The sequence below is a fragment of the Agelaius phoeniceus genome, chromosome 36 (assembly GCF_051311805.1).
Source record: "Agelaius phoeniceus isolate bAgePho1 chromosome 36, bAgePho1.hap1, whole genome shotgun sequence".
Taxonomy (NCBI): Eukaryota; Metazoa; Chordata; class Aves; order Passeriformes; family Icteridae; genus Agelaius; species Agelaius phoeniceus.
In genome coordinates, this window is record NC_135300.1 from 1,274,180 (window position 1) to 1,290,663 (window position 16,484).

Below are 16,484 nucleotides of genomic sequence, written 5' to 3' on the forward strand. Positions count from 1 at the left end.
TTGGTATTTTTGGTGGATTTTGGGGGTTTTTTGTTGAATTTTTTTGGTTTTTTGGTGGATTTTTGGGATTTTTTGTTGAATTTTTTTGTTTTGGGGGGATTTTGGTGGTTTTTTTGCTGGATTTTTGCTTTTTTGGTGGATTTTTGGGGTTTTTTGGGGGAGATTTTGGGTTTTTATGGGGGGATTTTTGGGATTATTTGGTGGCTTTTGGGGTTTTTTTTCGTGTTTTTTTTGGGGGGGTTTTTTCGGGGATTTTTGGGGTTTTTTGGTGGATTTTGGGGTTTTTTTCGTGAATTTTTGGGGTATTTTGTTGAATTTTTTGGGTTTTTTTTTGGTGGATTTTTGGGGTTATTTCCTGGATTTGGGGTTTTTTTGGTGATTTTGGGGGGTTTTTTGGTGGATTTTGGGATTTTTAGGGGGGCATTTTTGGGGTTTTTTGGTGGATTTTTGGGTTTTTTAGTGGATTTTTGGGGGTTTTTTCCTGGATTTTGGGTTTTTTAGTGGATTTTGAGGGGTTTTTTTGGTGGATTTTTTGGGTTTTTTGGTGGGTTTTTGGGATTTTTTGGGGGGGCAATTTTGGGGGTCTTTTGGGTGGATTTTGTCTTTTTTCTTGGATTTTGGGGTTTTTTGGTGGAATTTGGGGGGTTTTTTGTTGAATTTTTTGGTTTTTTTGTGGTGGATTTTTGGGGTTTTTTGTTGAATTTTTGGGGTTTTTTTTGGTGGATTTTTGGGGGTTTTTTGAGGGGATTTTTAGGGGTTTTTTGGTGGCTTTTGGGGTTTTTTGTTGAATTGATTTGGGTTTTTTTGGTGGATTTTTGGGGTTTTCTCCTGGATTTTGGGGTTTTTTCTGGATTTTTGGGGGTTTTTGCGGGGATTTTTGGGGTTTTTTGGTGTATTTTTGGGGTTTTTTGGGGGGAATTTTTTGGGGTTTTTGGTGGATTTCTGGGTATTTTGTTGATTTTTTTGGTTATTTTGGTGGATTTGGGGTTTTTGTGCTGGATTCTGGGAGTTTTTTTGGTGGATTATTGGGTTTCTTGGTGGATTTTTGGGGTTTTTGGTGTATTTTTTGGCTTTTTTTGCTGGATTTTTGGGGATTTTTTCCTGGACTTTTGGTGTTTTTTCCTGGATTTTTGTGGTTTTTCTGGATTTTGGGGATTTTTTTTCCTGGATTTTTGGGTTTTTTTCCTGGATTTTTTGGGGTTTTTTTTCCTGGATTTTGGGGTTTTTTTCCTAGATTTTGGGGTTTTTTCCTGGATTTTTGGTGTTTTTTCCTGGATTTGTTGGGGTTTTTTGGTGGATTTTCGGTTTTTTCCTGGATTTTTGGGTTTTTTTCCTGGATTTTTGGTGTTTTTGCTGGATTTTGGGGTTTTATTGGTGTGATTTTTGGTGTTTCTTCCTGGATTTTTTGGGTTTTTTCCTGGATTTTGGGTTTTTCCCTGGATTTTTGGTGTTTTTTGCTGTATTTTTGGGTTTTCGTGGTGGATTTTTTGTGTTTTTCCTGGATTTTTGGGGATTTTTTTCCTGGATTTTTGTGGTTTTTGATGAATTTTTGGCCTCTCCCCCTCACAGCCCCGCCCGCCCCTAGCCCCGCCCTCAGCCCCGCCCCCTCGATGATTGACACCCGCCGGGCCCAATCCCCTGCGCGCGGTGCATGCCGGGAGTTGTAGTCCCGCCCTCACCGCCATTTCCCCCCCCCCCCCGTTCCCTCCCCGGTACCGCGGGGCCCGGGGGGCTCCGGGAGCGCGGGGGGGGGGGCGGGGGGGGTCCCGGTGCTCCCGGGGGCGGCCCCGAGGGGGGGGGGAGGGGAGGGGAAGGGTGGGGGGAGGGGAAGGGGAGGTGGGGGGGGCCGATCCCCGCCGCCCCCTCCCCGAGCGCGGAGCGGCCCCGGCGGCGCAAAATGGCCACGGCTCTGCACAAACCGCTCAAATGGTGAGTGCGGGCACCGGCAGCGCCGGGCGGGCACCGGCAGCGCCGGGCAGGCACCGGCAGCGCCCGGCGGCACCGCCCCGGGACCGCCCCGGCACCGGACAGGGCCCCCCCGGGCTCCGGTACCGGCACCGGCAACGGGAGGGGGAGCGGGGCGGGGGATGGAGAGCCCGGCACCGGCAACGGGAGGGGAGCGGGGCGGGGGATGGAGACCCCCGGCACCGGGAACGGGAGGGGATGGAGACCCTCGGTAACGGGAACGGGGAGGGGAGGCGGGGGGATGGAGACCCCCGGTACCGGCAACGGGAGGGGATGGGGGCTCCGGTAGCGGTAACGGGAGGGGATGGAGACCCCCGGGAACGGGAACGGGAGGGGATGGGGGCTCGGTAACGGTAACGGGAGGGGATGGGGGCTCCGGTAACGGGAACGGGAGGGGATGGGGGCTCCGGTATCGGGAGGGGATGGAGGCTCCGGTATCGGGAGGGGATGGAGGCTCCGTAACGGGAGGGGATGGGGGCTCCGTACGGTAACGGGAGGGGAGGCGGGGTGATGGGGACCCCGGTATCGGTAACGGAGGGGATGGGGGCACCGGTATCGGTAACGGGAGGGGATGGAGACCACCGGGAACGGGAGGGGATGGGGGCTCCGGTAACGGTGATAGGAGGGGATGGAGACCCCCGGTACCGGTAATGGGAGGGGATGGAGATCCCTGGTAACGGGAGGGGATGGGGGCTCCGGTACCGGTAACGGAGGGGATGGGGGCACCGGTATCGGTGATAGGAGGGGATGGGGGCTCCGGTATCGGTAACGGGAGGGGATGGAGACCCCCGGTACCGGTAACGGGAGGGGATGGGGGCACCGGTACCGGTAATGGGAAGGGATGGGCGCTCCGTATCGGTAATAGGAGGGGATGGAAACCCCCGGTAACGGGAGGGGATGGGGGCTCCGGTACCGGTGATAAGAGGGGATGGAAACCCCGGTAACGGGAGGGGATGGAGACCCCCGGTAACGGGAGGGGATGGGGGCTCCGGTACCGATGTGGATGGACCCGGTGAGGGTGGGGACCCGGTACCGGCGGGGATTGGGACCCCGGTACCGGCGGGGATTCGGACCCGGCGGGGGTGGAGGTGCCGGTACCGGAGGGGAGGGACCCGGTGATGAGGGTGGGGACCCCGGTACCGGCGGGGATGGAGGCTCCGGGAGGGGCGGGGGGATGGAGGTGCTCGGTACCGGGAGGGATTGGGAACCGGTACCGGCGGGGATGGACCCGGTACCGGCAGGGATTGGGAACCGGTACCGGCAGGGATTGGGAACCGGTACCGGCAGGGATGGACCCGGTACCGGCAGGGATGGACCCGGTTCGGGCGGGGATGGAGCCCCCGGTACCGGCAGGGATGGAGCCCCGGTTCGGGCGGGGATGAGCCCCCGGTACCGGCAGGGATGGACCCGGTACCGGCAGGGATGGAGCTGGTGAGGGTGGAACCCCCGGTACCGCAGGGATGGACCCGGTACCGGCAGGGATGGACCCGGTACTGGCAGGGATGGACCCGGTACCGGCAGGGATGGACCCGGTACCGGCAGGGATGGACCCGGTTCGGGCGGGGGTGGAGCCGTGGCTCTGCTGGGGAGGGACCCACCGGGAGCCGAGCCCCGGTACCGGCAGGGAGGGACCTGGCGGGGATGGGAGATCCCGGGGATGGGGTCCCGGGTACCGGCCCGGATGGGGAGCCCGGGATTGGGGGGTCCCGGTACCAGATGGGGGTCCCGGGGATGGGGTCCCGGTACCGGATGGGGAGCCCGTGATTGGGGTCCCGGTACCAGATGGGGGTCCCGGGGATGGGGTCCCGGTACCAGGATGGGGAGCCCGGGATTGGGGGGTCCCGGTACCAGCGGGGATGGGGGGTCCCAGGATGGGGGTCCCGAGAGTGGAGCCCCGGTACCGGCTGGGATGGGGATGGGGAAACCGGGATTGGAGCCCCGGTACTGGTGGGGATGGAGATCCCGGGGATGGGGTCCCGGTACGGCTCGGATGGAGATCCGTGGATGGGGTCCCGGCAGGGGATGGAGATCCTGAGGTTGGAGCCCCGGTACCGGCCTGGGATGGGGGGTCCCGGGATTGGAGCCCTGGTACTGCCCAGAATGGGGGTCCTGGGGCAGGAGCTCCTGGTAGCAGCGGGGATGGACCCGGCAGGGATCAGGAGTCTGGGGATGGGGTCCCGGTACTGGCCAGGATGGGGGGTCCCGGGGAATGGAGCCCCTGGTACCGGCCAGGGATGGACCTGGGAGGGATGGGGAATCCGGGACAGCAGCTCCGGTATGGCGGGGATGGAGAACCCGGGGATGGGGTCCTGGGAATGGGGTCCCGGGGATGGGGTCCCAGGATGGGGTCCCGGGGATGGGGTCCCAGGATGGGGTCCCGGGGATGGAGGTCCCGGGGATGGGGTCCCGGGGATGGGGGTCCGGGGATGGGGTCCTGGTACCAGCAGGGATGGAGATCCCATGGATGGGGGTTCCGGGGATGGGGTCCCGGGGATGGGGGTCCCGGGGATGGGGTCCCAGTACCGGTGGGGATGGAGATCCCAGGGATGGAGGTCCCAGGGATGGGGGTCCCAGGGATGGGGGTCCGGGGATGGGGGTCCCCGGTACCGGCAGGGATGGAGATCCCAGGGATGGAGGTCCTGGGGATGGGGTCTGGGGATGGGGGTCCGGGGATGGGGGTCCCGGGGATGGGGTCCCGGTACCGGCCTGGGATGGAGCTCCGGTACCACCTGGGAATGGGGTCCTGGGATTGGAGCCCCGGTACCGGAAGGGATGGGAGTCCCAGGGATGGAGGTCCCAGGGATGGGGTCCCAGGGATGGGGGTCCGGGGATGGGGGTCCCGGTACCAGCAGGGATGGAGATCCCAGGGATGGAGGTCCTGGGGATGGGGTCCTGGGAATGGGGGTCCCGGGGATGGAGATCCCAGGAATGGAGATCCCGGGGATGGGGTCCCAGTACCAGCAGGGATGGGGTCCCAGGGGATGGGGTCCGGGGATGGGGTCTTGGTACGGGATGGGGAGCCTGGGATTGGGGTCCTGGTACCGGCCAGGAATGGGGGGTCCCAGGATGGGGGTCCCAGGATGGGGGTCCCAGGGATGGGCTCCCGGTACCGGCAGGGGATGGGGGGTCCCGGCATTGGGTACCAGCGGGGATGGACCCGGCGGGGGGTGGGGGTCCCGGTACCGGCTGGGATTGGGTCTCCGGTACCGGCAGGATTGGAGACCCTTGGGGTTTGAGGTCCTGGTACCGGCTGGGAGAGACCCAGCAGGGATGGGGATGCCAGGGATGGGGAAACTGGGATTGGAGCCCTGGTAGCAGCGGGGATGGACCCAGCTGGGATGGGGGGTCCCGGGATTGGAGCCCCGGTACCGGCCAGGATGGGGGTCCTGGGGCAGGAGCTCCGGTTCCGGCAGGGATGGGAGATCCCAGGGATGGGATCCCTGGTACCAGCAGGGATGGGGTCCTGGGGATGGGGTCCCTGGTACCATCAGGATTGGAGATCCTGAGGTTGGAGCTCCGGTACCGGCCAGGATGGGGGTCCTGGGGCAGGAGCTCCGGTACCGGCCGGGATGGACCCGGTGGGGATGGGGGTCCCGGGGATGGGGGTCCCGTGTACCGGCAGGGATGGGGGTCCCGGGGATGGGGTCCCGGTACGGACGTGGGGGAATTGACCTTGGGGGACCCCCGGTACCGGCGGGGGTGAAGCTGCAGTTCCGGTCCTGATCCCAGTTCTGATCCCAGTTCTGATCCCAGTCCTAATCCTGGTCCCATCCCTGTTGCAATCCCAATCCCAATCCCAATCCCGGTTCTGATCCTGGTCCCGATCCCAGTTCTGATCCCGGTCCCATCCCTGTTGCGATCCCAGTCCCAGTTCTGATCCTGGTCCTAATCCTGGTCCCATCCCTGTTGCAATCCCAATCCCAATCCCGGTTCTGATCCCGGTCCCGATCCCAGTTCTGATCCCGGTCCCATCCCTGTTGCGATCCCAGTCCCAGTTCTGATCCTGGTCCTAATCCTGGTCCCATCCCTGTTGCAATCCCAATCCCAATCCCAGTCCCAGTTCTGATCCTGGCCTGTCCCGGTTCTGATCCCAATCTGGTCCCAATCCCGGTTTTGATCCCGGTCCTAATCCTGGTTCTGATCCTGGTCCCAGTCCAGTCCCAGTTCTGATCCCATTCCTGGTCCCAATCCCAGTTCTGATCCCGGTCCTGATCCCAGTCTCAACCCCATCCCAGTCCCGGTTCTGATCCCGGTCCCAATCCTGGTTCTGATCCTGGTCCCAGTCCTGGTTCTGATCCCACTCCTAATCCCTGTCTTGATCCTGGTCCCAGTCCCAATCTTGGTCCTAATCCCGGTTCTGATCCTGGTCCCAATCCCAGTCCCAAATCTTGATCCCAATCCTGGTTCCAGTCTTGGTCCTGGTCCAAATCCCAGTTCTGATCCCAGTTCTGATCCCAGTTCCGGTCCCAATCCCGGTTCCAGTCTCAGTCTCTGTCCTAATCTTGGTCCCAGTCCTGGTTCTGATCCTGGTCCTGATCCTAGTCCAGTCCCAGTCCCAGTTCCGATCTTGGTCCCAATCCTGGTCCAGGTCCCAGTCCCGGTTCCAATCCCAGTCCCAGTCCTGGTTCTGGTCCCAGTCCCAGTCCCAATCCCGGTTCTGATCCCAGTCCTGGTCCCAGTCTCAGTCCCAATCCCAGTCCCAATCCAGTCCCAGTTCCAGCCCCCAGTCCCGGTTCCAGTCCCAATCCCAATCCCAGTTCCGATCTTGGTCCCAGTCCCGGTCCCAGTCCCAGTCTTGGTCCCAATCCCGGTTCTGATCCTGGTCCCAGTCCAAATCCCAGATCCCAATCCCAATCCTGGTCCCAGTCCCAGTCCCAGTCCCAATTCTTGATCCCAATCCTGGTCCCAGTCATGGTCCCAGTCCTGGTTCTGATCCTGGTCCCAGTCCCAATTCCAGGCCAATCCCAGTCCCAGTCCCAGTCCCAGTTCTGATCCTGGTCCCAGTCCCAATCCCAGTCCCAGTTCAGCCCCAGTCCTGGTTCTGGTCCCAATCCCGGTCCCAGTCCCGGTTCTGATCCCAGTCCCGGTTCCAATCCCGGTTCTGATCCCGGTCCCAGTCCAGATCCCAATCCCAATCCCAATCCCGGTCCAGTCCCAGTCCCAATTCTTGATCCCAATCCTGGTTCCAGTCTTGGTCCTGGTCCAAATCCCGGTTCTGGTCCCAGTTCCAATCCCAGTTCCAATCCCAGTTCCAATCCCAGTTCTGATCCCAGTTCCAATCCCAGTTCCGATCCCAGTTCCAATCCCAGTTCTGATCCCAGTTCCGGTCCCAATCCCGGTTCCAGTCTCGGTCTCTGTCCTAATCTTGGTCCCAGTCCTGGTTCTGATCCTGGTCCCAGTCCCAATCCCAGTCCCAGTTCCAGCCCCAGTCCTGGTTCCAGTCCCAATCCCAGTCCCAGTTCCGATCTTGGTCCCAGTCCCAGTCCTGGTCCTGATCCTGGTCCTGGTCCTGGTCCTGGTCCTGGTTCCAATCCTGGTCCCAATCCCGGTTCTGATCCCAGTCTTGGTTCCAATCTCGATCTCTATCCCAATCCTGGTCCCAGTCCCAGTTCTTATCCCAGTCCTGGTTCCAGTCCCAATCCTGGTCCCAATCCCGATCCCGGTCCCAGTCCTGGTTCCGATTCCAATCTTGGTCCCAGTCATGGTCCCGATCCTGGTCCCGATCCCAGTCCCAGTTCCAGTCCTGGTTCCAATCCCAGTTCCGGTTCCGATCCCAATCCCAATTCCAGTCCTGGTTCCAATCCGGTTCCAGTCCAGGTTCTGGCCCCGCCCTCTTTGCTCTGGCCCCGCCCCTGGGGGATTTTGGGGAATTTGGGGGAATTGGGGCCCTGGGAAGGGGATTTTGGGGGGGTGCTGGGGGATTTGGGGGATTTTGGGGGGTGCTGGGGGATTTTGGGGTGTCCTGGGGTGATTTGGGGATTTTGGGGGGTCCTGGGAGGAGATTTGGGATCCCCGGGGGGATTTTGGGGGATCCCCGGGGGGATTTTGGGGTGTCCTGGGGTGATTTGGGGATTTTGGGGGGTCCTGGGAGGAGATTTGGATCCCCGGGGGATTTTGGGGTGTCCAAGGGGGATTTTGGGGGATTTTGGGGGGTCCCGGGAGGAGATTTGGGATCCCCGGGGGGATTTTGGGGGCTCTGGTTTTTTGGGGATTTTGGGGGGGTCCCGAGATGATTTGGGGGATTTTGGGGGGTCCCGGGGGATTTTGGGGGTGTCCTAGGGAGGATATTTGGGATCCCTGGAGGAATTTTGGGGGTGTCCAAGGGGGGGATTTTGGGGTGTCCTGGGGTGATTTGGGGATTTTGGGGGGTCCCGGGAGGAGATTTGGGATCCCCCGGGGGGATTTTGGGGGATCCCAGGGAGATTTTGGGGTGTCCTGGGGTGATTTGGGAATTTTGGGGTGTCCCAGGAGGAGATTTGGGATCCCCGGGGGGATTTTGGGTGGTGTCCAAGGGGGATTTTGGGGGGTCCCGGGGAGGGGATTTGGGATCTCCGGAGGAATTTTGGGGGATTTTGGGGGCTAGTGGGGTTTTTTTGGGGTGTCCGGGGGGGATTTTGGGGTGTCCGGTGGGATTTTGGGGTATCCGGGGGTATTTTGGGGTGTCCAGGAGGATTTTGGGGTGTCCCCGGAATTTTGGGGTGTCCAGGGCGGTTTTTAGGATTTGGGGGGGTCGGACCAGGCTCTGTCCCCCCATTTTGGGGCATTCCGGGCGTTTTTGGGTTTTGGGGTCCCCCCAAATGGGGCCGTGATTTTTTTTGGGGGAGGGGGGGAGTCCCAAAGGTTTTGGGGTTCCCCAAATTTGGGGGGGGTCCCACCCTGAACCCCCCCAAAGGCACCACGGTGTCCGGGGAGGGGTTTGGGGTCAAATTTTGGGGTCAGGATCCCCAAATTTTGGGGTTGGGATCCCCAAATTTGGAGTTCCCCAACTCCACATCTTTTGGGGAGGGGGGGGGAAATTTGGGGGTCTCGAGAGATTTTGGGGGGGGTCCCAAAATTTGGGGTTCAGCCCCGATCCCACGGTGAAGTTTTGGGGTCACCCCTGACCCCACAGTGAGGTTTTGGGGTGAGGTTTTGGGGTGAGAAACAGCAAAAACGGGGCCGGGAGATTTTGGGGTCAAGGATTTTTGGGGGGTTCCCAGGTGGATTTTGGGGCGGATTTTGGGGGGGATTTGGGGCGGATTTTTGGGGGTGGATTTGGGGCAGATTTTGTGGCAGATTTTGGGGTAGATTTTGGGGTGGGTTTGGGGCGGATTTTTGGGGTGAATTTTGGGGTGGATTTTGGGGGAATTTCGCCGCGGATGTTGGGGTGAATTTTGAGCAATTTTTGGGGGGATTTCGCTGTGGATTTTGGGGGGATTTTGGGATGGATTTTGGGGTGAATTTTTAGGTGGATTTTGGGGGTGGGATTGGGTGGATTTGGGGTGGATTTTAGGTGGATTTTGGGGCAGATTTTGGGGTGGATTTTGGGTGAATTTTGGGGGTATTTTGTGGCAGATTTTGTGGGTATTTTGTGGGTATTTTGGGGTAGATTTTGGGGTGGGTTTGGGTCGGATTTTGGGGTGGATTTTGGGGGAATTTCACCGCGGATTTTGGGGTGAATTTTGAGCAAATTTTGGGGGGATTTCGCCGGGGGATTTTGGGATGGATTTTGGGGTGGATTTTGGGGTGGATTTTGGGGGAATTTCACCGCGGATTTTGGGGTGAATTTGTGAGGATTTTGGGTTGGGATTGGGTGGATTTTGGGTCAGATTTGTGGCGGATTTTGGGGGTGGATTTTGGGGTTTTGGGGCAGATTTTGGGGTGGATTTTGGGTGAATTTTGGGCGGATTTTGTGGGGATTTCGGGGGGTGTTTTGGGGCGGATTTTGGGGGTGTTTTGGGGCGGATTTTGGGGGGATTTTGGGGGTGTTTGGGGGTGGATTTTGGGGGTATTTCGTGGCGTATTTTTGGGGGTAATTTGGGGCGGATTTTGGGGGTATTTTGGGGCAGGTTTTGGGTGAATTTTGGAGGATTTTGTGGGGATTTCGGGGTATTTTGTGGGTATTTCGTGGTGGATTTTGGGGATATTTTGTGGGTATTTCATGGCGGATTTTGGGTGAATTTTGGGGTATTTCGTAGCGGATTTTGGGGTGGATTTTGGGGTGGGATTTGGATGGATCTAAGGTGGATTTTGGGGGCAGATTTTGGGGGTATTTCAGGGCGTATTTTGTGAGGAATTTTGGAGGGATTTTGTGGTGGGTTTTTCGGGCGGATTTTGGGGGCGGATTTTGGGGGCAGATTTTGGGGGTATTTTGGGGCAGATTTTCGCGGTAATTTGGGGGGGACTTTGTGGTGGATTTTCAGGGTATTTTGGGGGGTATTTCATGGCAGATTTGGGGGGTGTTTTGGGGCGGATTTTGGGGGTATTTCAGGGGTGTTTTGGGGTGGATTTTGGGGGTATTTTGTGGGTATTTCGTGGCGGATTTGGGGGCAGATTTTGGGGGTGTTTTGGGGTGGATTTTGTGGGTATTTTGGGGGTTTTTTGGGGGCAGATTTTGGGGGTATTTCGGGGCAGATTTTGGGGGTGGATTTTGGGAGTTGTTTTTGGGGCGGATTTCATGGGTATTTCGTGGCAGATTTTGTGGGTATTTCGTGGCGGATTTTTGGGGTATTTTGTGGGTATTTCATGGCGGAATTGGGGGCGGATTTTGGGGCGGATTTTGGGAGTGTTTTTGGGGGTATTTCGTGGGGTGTTTTGGGGGCAGATTTGGGGGGGCAGGATTTGGGGGCGGATTTTGGGGCGGATTTTGGGGAGATTTTGGGGTGGATTTTGTGGCAGATTTTGTGGGTATTTCGGGGCGGATTTTGGAGGTCTTTTGTGGTGGATTTTTGGGGCATTTTGTGGGTATTTTGTGGCGGATTTTGGGGGTATTTTGCAGTGGATTTTGGGGGTGTTTTGGGTGGATTTTGGGGATATTTTGTGGGTATTTTGTGGCGGATTTTGGGATATTTTGGGGGTATTTAGTGGCAGATTTTGGGGATATTTTGTGGGTATTTCATGGCGGATTTTGGGGATATTTTGTGGGTATTTTGGGGATATTTTGTGGTTATTTCATGGCGGATTTTGTGGGTATTTTGTGGGTATTTCGGGGGTGTTTTGGGGCGGATTTTGGGGCAGATTTTGTGGGTATTTTGGGGGTATTTTGTGGCAGATTTTGGGTGAATTTTGGGGGATTTTGGAGGGATTTTATGGTGGGTTTTGGGGCGGATTTTGTGGGTATTTTGGGGTGGATTTTGTGGGTATTTTGGGGGTGTTTTGGGGGTATTTCATGTCGGATTTTGTGGGTATTTTGGCGGTATTTTGGGGCGGATTTTGGGGGTGTTTTGGGGGTGTTTTGGGGCGGATTTTGGGACGGGATTGGGTGGATTTTGGGGCGGATTTTGTGGTGGGTTTTGGGGTGGATTTTGGGACAGATTTTGTGGGTATTTTCTGGGTATTTCGTGGTGGATTTTGGGCTGGATTTTGGGGGTATTTCCTGGTGGATTTTTGGGGTATTTTGGGGCGGATTTTCGGGGTATTTCGGGGGTATTTCGTTGTGGATTTTGCGGGTATTTTGTGGGTATTTCATGGCAGATTTTGGGGGTATTTCGTGGTGGATTTCGTGGTGGATTTTGGGGCGGGATTGGGTGGATTTTGGGGCGGATTTTGGGGGTATTTTGTGGGTATTTTGGTGGGTATTTTGGCGTGTTTGGGGGCGGATTTTGGGGCGGATTGGGCGTATTTTGGGGCGGATTTTGGGGGTATTTTGTGGGTATTTTGTGGCGGGTTTTGGGGCGGATTTTGGGGCGGGATTGGGTGGATTTTGGGGCGGATTTTGGGGGTATTTTGTGGGTATTTTGTGGCAGGTTTTGGGGCAGATTTTGGGGATATTTTGTGGGTATTTTGTGGCGGGTTTTGGGGCAGATTTTGTGGTGGATTTTGGGGGTGTTTTGGGGGTGGATTTCGGGGCGGGATTGGGCGGATTTTGGGGGTATTTTGTGGGTATTTTGTGGGTATTTTGTGGGTATTTCGTGGCGGATTTCGGGGCGGATTTTGGGGGTATTTTGTGGGTATTTTGGGGCGGGATTGGGCGGATTTTGGGGCGGATTTTGGGGCAGGATTGGGTGGATTTTGGGGCGGATTTTGGAGCGGATTTTGGGGGTATTTTGTGGGTATTTTGGGGCGGATTTTGGGGGTGTTTTGGGGTGGATTTTGGGGCGGGATTGGGTGGATTTTATGGTGGGTTTTGGGGCGGGATTGGGTGGATTTTGGGGCGGATTTTGGGGGTATTTTGTGGGTATTTTGTGGCGGGTTTTGGGGCAGATTTTGGGGTGGGATTGGGTGGATTTTGTGGGTATTTTGGGGCGGGTTTTGGGGCGGATTTTGGGGCGGGATTGGGCGGATTTCGGGGCGGATTTCGGGGCGGATTGTGGGGGTATTTTGTGGGTATTTTGTGGGTATTTTGGGGCGGATTTTGGGGCGGATTTTGGGGGTATTTTGTGGGTATTTTGTGGTGGGTTTTGGGGCGGATTTTGGGGCGGATTTTAGGGGTATTTTGTGGGTATTTTCGGGCGGATTTTGTGGGTATTTTGTGGGTATTTTGTGGGTATTTTGGGGTGGGATTGGGCGGATTTCGGGGCGGGTTTTGTGGGTATTTTGTGGGTATTTTGTGGCGGGTTTTGGGGCGGGATTGGGCGGATTTCAGGGTGGATTTTGGGGGTATTTTGGGGCGGATTGTGGGGGTATTTTGTGGGTATTTTGTGGGTATTTTGTGGCGGGTTTTGGGGCGGGATTGGGCGGATTTTGGGGCGGATTTTGGGGGTGTTTGGGGGCGGATTTTGGGGGTATTTTGTGGGTATTTTGTGGGTGTTTTGGGGCGGATTTCGGGGCGGATTGTGGGGGTTCAGGCGGGTGCCCCCGCAGCCTGGGGGAGGAGTTCTACCGCGAGGCGCTGGAGCACTGCCGCAGCTACAACGCCCGGCTCTGCGCCGAGCGCAGCCTCCGCCTGCCCTTCCTGGACGCGCAGACCGGCGTGGCCCAGAGCAACTCCTACATCTGGATGGAGAGAGCGCACCGCCGGCCCGGTGAGACCCCCGGGATTGGGGAGAGACCCCCAAAATGGGGAGGGACCCCCGGGATTGGGGAGGGACCCCTGGGACCCCTGGGATAGGGTGGGCCCAGAGCAACTCCTACATCTGGATGGAGAGGGCGCACCGCCGGCCCGGTGAGACCCCCGGGACCCCCGGGATTGGGGAGGGACCCCCAAAATGGGGGAGAGACCCTTGGGAATGGGGGAGAGACCCTTGGGAATGGGGGGGACCAGAGCAACTCCTACATCTGGATGGAGAGAGCGCACCGCCGGCCCGGTGAGACCCCCGGACCCCCGAAATGGGGGAGAGACCCCTGGGACCCCCGGGATTGGGGAGAGACCCCCGGGACCCCCGGGACTGGGGAGAGACCCCTGGGAATGGGGACAGACCCCTGGGATAGGGTGGGCCCAGAGCAACTCCTACATCTGGATGGAGAGAGCGCACCGCCGGCCCGGTGAGACCCCCGGGACCCCCGGAATGGGGGAGAGACCCCCGGGATTGGGGAGGGACCCCTGGGAATGGGGGAGAGACCCTTGGGACCCCTGGGATAGGGAGGGACCAGAGCAACTCCTACATCTGGATGGAGAGAGCGCACCGCCGGCCCGGTGAGACCCCCGGGATTGGGGAGAGACCCCCGGGAATGGGGAGGGACCCCTGGGAATGGGGAGAGACCCCCGAAATGGGGAGAGACCCCCAGGATTGGGCAGGGACCCCCCCAAAATGGGGAGAGACCCTGGAATGGGGGAGAGACCCCCGGGAATGGGGGAGAGACCCCCAAAATGGGGAGAGACCCCTGGGACCCCCGAAATGGGGAGGGACCCCCGGGGATAGGGGAGAGACCCCCGGGAACCCCCCAGGACTGGTCAGTTTGGGGTCAGGGTCAGTTTGGGGTCATTGGGGTCACTCTGGGGTCATTGGGGTCACTCTGGGGTCAGGGTCAGTTTGGGGTCACTCCGGGGTCAGGGTCAGTTTGGGGTCAGTTTGGGGTCAGGGTCAGTTTGAGGTCATTGGGGTCAGTTTGGGGTCATTGGGGTCACCCTGGGGATGCTGTGGTCACTCTGGGGTTGCTGTGGTCAGTCCAGGGGTGCAGTGGTCACTCTGGGGTGCAGTGGTCACTGTGAGGGTGCAGTGGTCACTCTGGGGTGCTGTGGTCACTCTGGGGGTGCAGTGGTCACTCTGGGGTGCAGTGGTCAGTGGTCAGTGGTCACTCAGTGTCCGGCCGTGTCCCCAGGCCTGTCCCCAGGTCAGATCCATTCCTACCCCATGGGGTCACTCTGGGGGTGCCATGGTCACTCTGGGGGTGTAGTGGTCACTCTGGGGGTTCAGTGGTCACTCTGGGGTTGCTGTGGTCACTGTGAGGGTGCAGTGGTCACTCTGGGGGTGCAGTGGTCACTCTGGGGTGCAGTGGTCACTCTGGGGGTGCTGTGGTCACTCTGGGGTGGTCACTCAGTGTCCGGCCGTGTCCCCAGGCCTGTCCCCAGGTCAGATCCATTCCTACCCTGTGGGGTCAGTTTGGGTCAGGGTCACTCTGGGGGTGCAGTGGTCACTCTGTGGGTGCCGTGGTCACTCTGGGGGTGCAGTGGTCACTCTGGGGGTGCAGTGGTCACTCTGGGGGTTCAGTGGTCACTCTGGGGTGGTCACTCAGTGTCCGGCCATGTCCCCAGGCCTGTCCCCAGGTCAGATCTATTCCTACCCCATGGGGTCACTCTGGGGGTGCAGTGGTCACTCTGGGGGTTCAGTGGTCACTCTGTGGGTTCAGTGGTCACTCTGGGGGTGCAGTGGTCAGTGGTCAGTGGTCACTCAGTGTCCGGCCGTGTCCCCAGGCCTGTCCCCAGGTCAGATCTATTCCTACCCCATGGGGTCACTCTGGGGGTTCAGTGGTCAGTGGTCAGCGGTCACTCAGTGTCCGGCCGTGTCCCCAGGCCTGTCCCCAGGTCAGATCTATTCCTACCCCGTGGGGTCAGTTTGGGTCAGGGTCACTCTGTGGGTTCAGTGGTCACTGTGAGGGTTCAGTGGTCACTCTGGGGGTGCAGTGGTCAGTCCGGGGGTGCCGTGGTCACTCTGGGGTGGTCACTCAGTGTCCGGCCGTGTCCCCAGGCCTGTCCCCAGGTCAGATCTATTCCTACCCCGCCCGCTGCTGGCGCAAGAAGCGGCGCCTGAACATCCTGGAGGCGCCGAGGCTGCGGCCCTGTGAGTGCCCACGGGGCGGCCGCAGGGGTCGGGGGGCGGACAGAGGGGTCAGGGGGTGGCTGGAGTGGGGCTGGAGGAGTCAGGGGACGGCCGGAGTGGGGCTGGAGAGTGGCCGGAGGGGTCAGGGGGTGACCAGAGGGGTCAGGGGCGGCTGGAGTGGGGCTGGAGGGGTCAGGGGGTGGTTGGAGGGGTCAGGGTGGTCACCGGAGGGGTCAGGGGGTGGTTGGAGGGGTCAGGAGTGGTCAGGGGGTGGCTGGAGGGGTCAAGGGGTGACCAGAGGGGTCAGGGGTTGGCTGGAAAGGGGCTGGAGAGTGGCCAGAGGGGTCAGGGGGTGACCAGAGGGGTCAGGGGATGGCTGGAGGGGTCAGGGGGTCACCGGAGGGGTCAGGGGGTGGCTGGAGTGGCCGGAGGGGTCAAGGGGTCACCGGAGGGGTCAAGGGGTGACTGGAGTGGTCAGGGAGTGGCTGGAGGGTGGCTGGAGTGGTCAGGGGGGGTGGCTGGAGTGGCTGGAGTGGCCGGAGTGGCTGGATGGTGGATGGAGGGTGGCCAGAGGGTGTCAGGAGCAGTGGCCAGACTGGCCAGAGGGTGGCCAGAGCGGCTGGAGGGTGGCCGGAGTGGCCGGAGGGTGGCCGGAGGGTGGCTGGAGTGGTCAGGGGGGTGGCTGGAGTGGTCAGGGGGTGGCCGGAGGGTGGCTGGAGTGTGGCTGGAGTGGTCAGGGGGTTGGCTGGAGTGGTTGGAGGGTGGCCGGAGTGGGTGACAGAGTGGCTGGGGCAGTGGCCACAGTGGCCGGAGGAGTGGCTGGAGGGCGTCCAGAGTGACCGGAGGGGTGGACACAGAGGGGGCTGGGGTGGCCGGAGGGGTGGACAGAGAGGTGGCCGGAGCAGTGGCTGGAGGATGGACAAAGGGGTGGCCGGAGGGTGTTCAGAGTGTCCGGAGTGTCCGCAGTGTCCAGAGTGGCCGGAGTGTCTGCAGTGTCCAGAGTGTCCAGAGTGTCCAGAGTGGCCAGAGTGGCTGGAGGGTGTCTGCAGTGTCCGAGTGTCCAGAGCGTGTCCAAGTGTCCGAGTGTCTGAGTGTCCAGAGTGTCCGGAGTGTGTCCACAGTGTCCACAGTGTCCAAGGGTCCAAGTGTCCGAGTGTCCAGAGTGTCCAGAGTGTCCGGAGT

At 59.3% G+C, this 16,484-nt stretch overlaps 1 protein-coding gene across 1 annotated transcript in view; it reads left to right on the forward strand.

Annotated features, from left to right (window-relative positions):
• Positions 1 to 1,776: 1,776 nt before the first annotated feature.
• The window catches only part of LOC143696537 (zinc finger protein neuro-d4-like), a 40,054-nt gene continuing 25,346 nt past the window's right edge, over positions 1,777 to 16,484 (forward strand). Inside the window, 3 exon segments of the mRNA XM_077193063.1 lie at positions 1,777 to 1,929; positions 12,967 to 13,127; positions 15,231 to 15,323. Of these exon segments, the coding sequence (XP_077049178.1) occupies positions 1,898 to 1,929; positions 12,967 to 13,127; positions 15,231 to 15,323 (286 nt within the window). The 5' untranslated portion in view covers positions 1,777 to 1,897.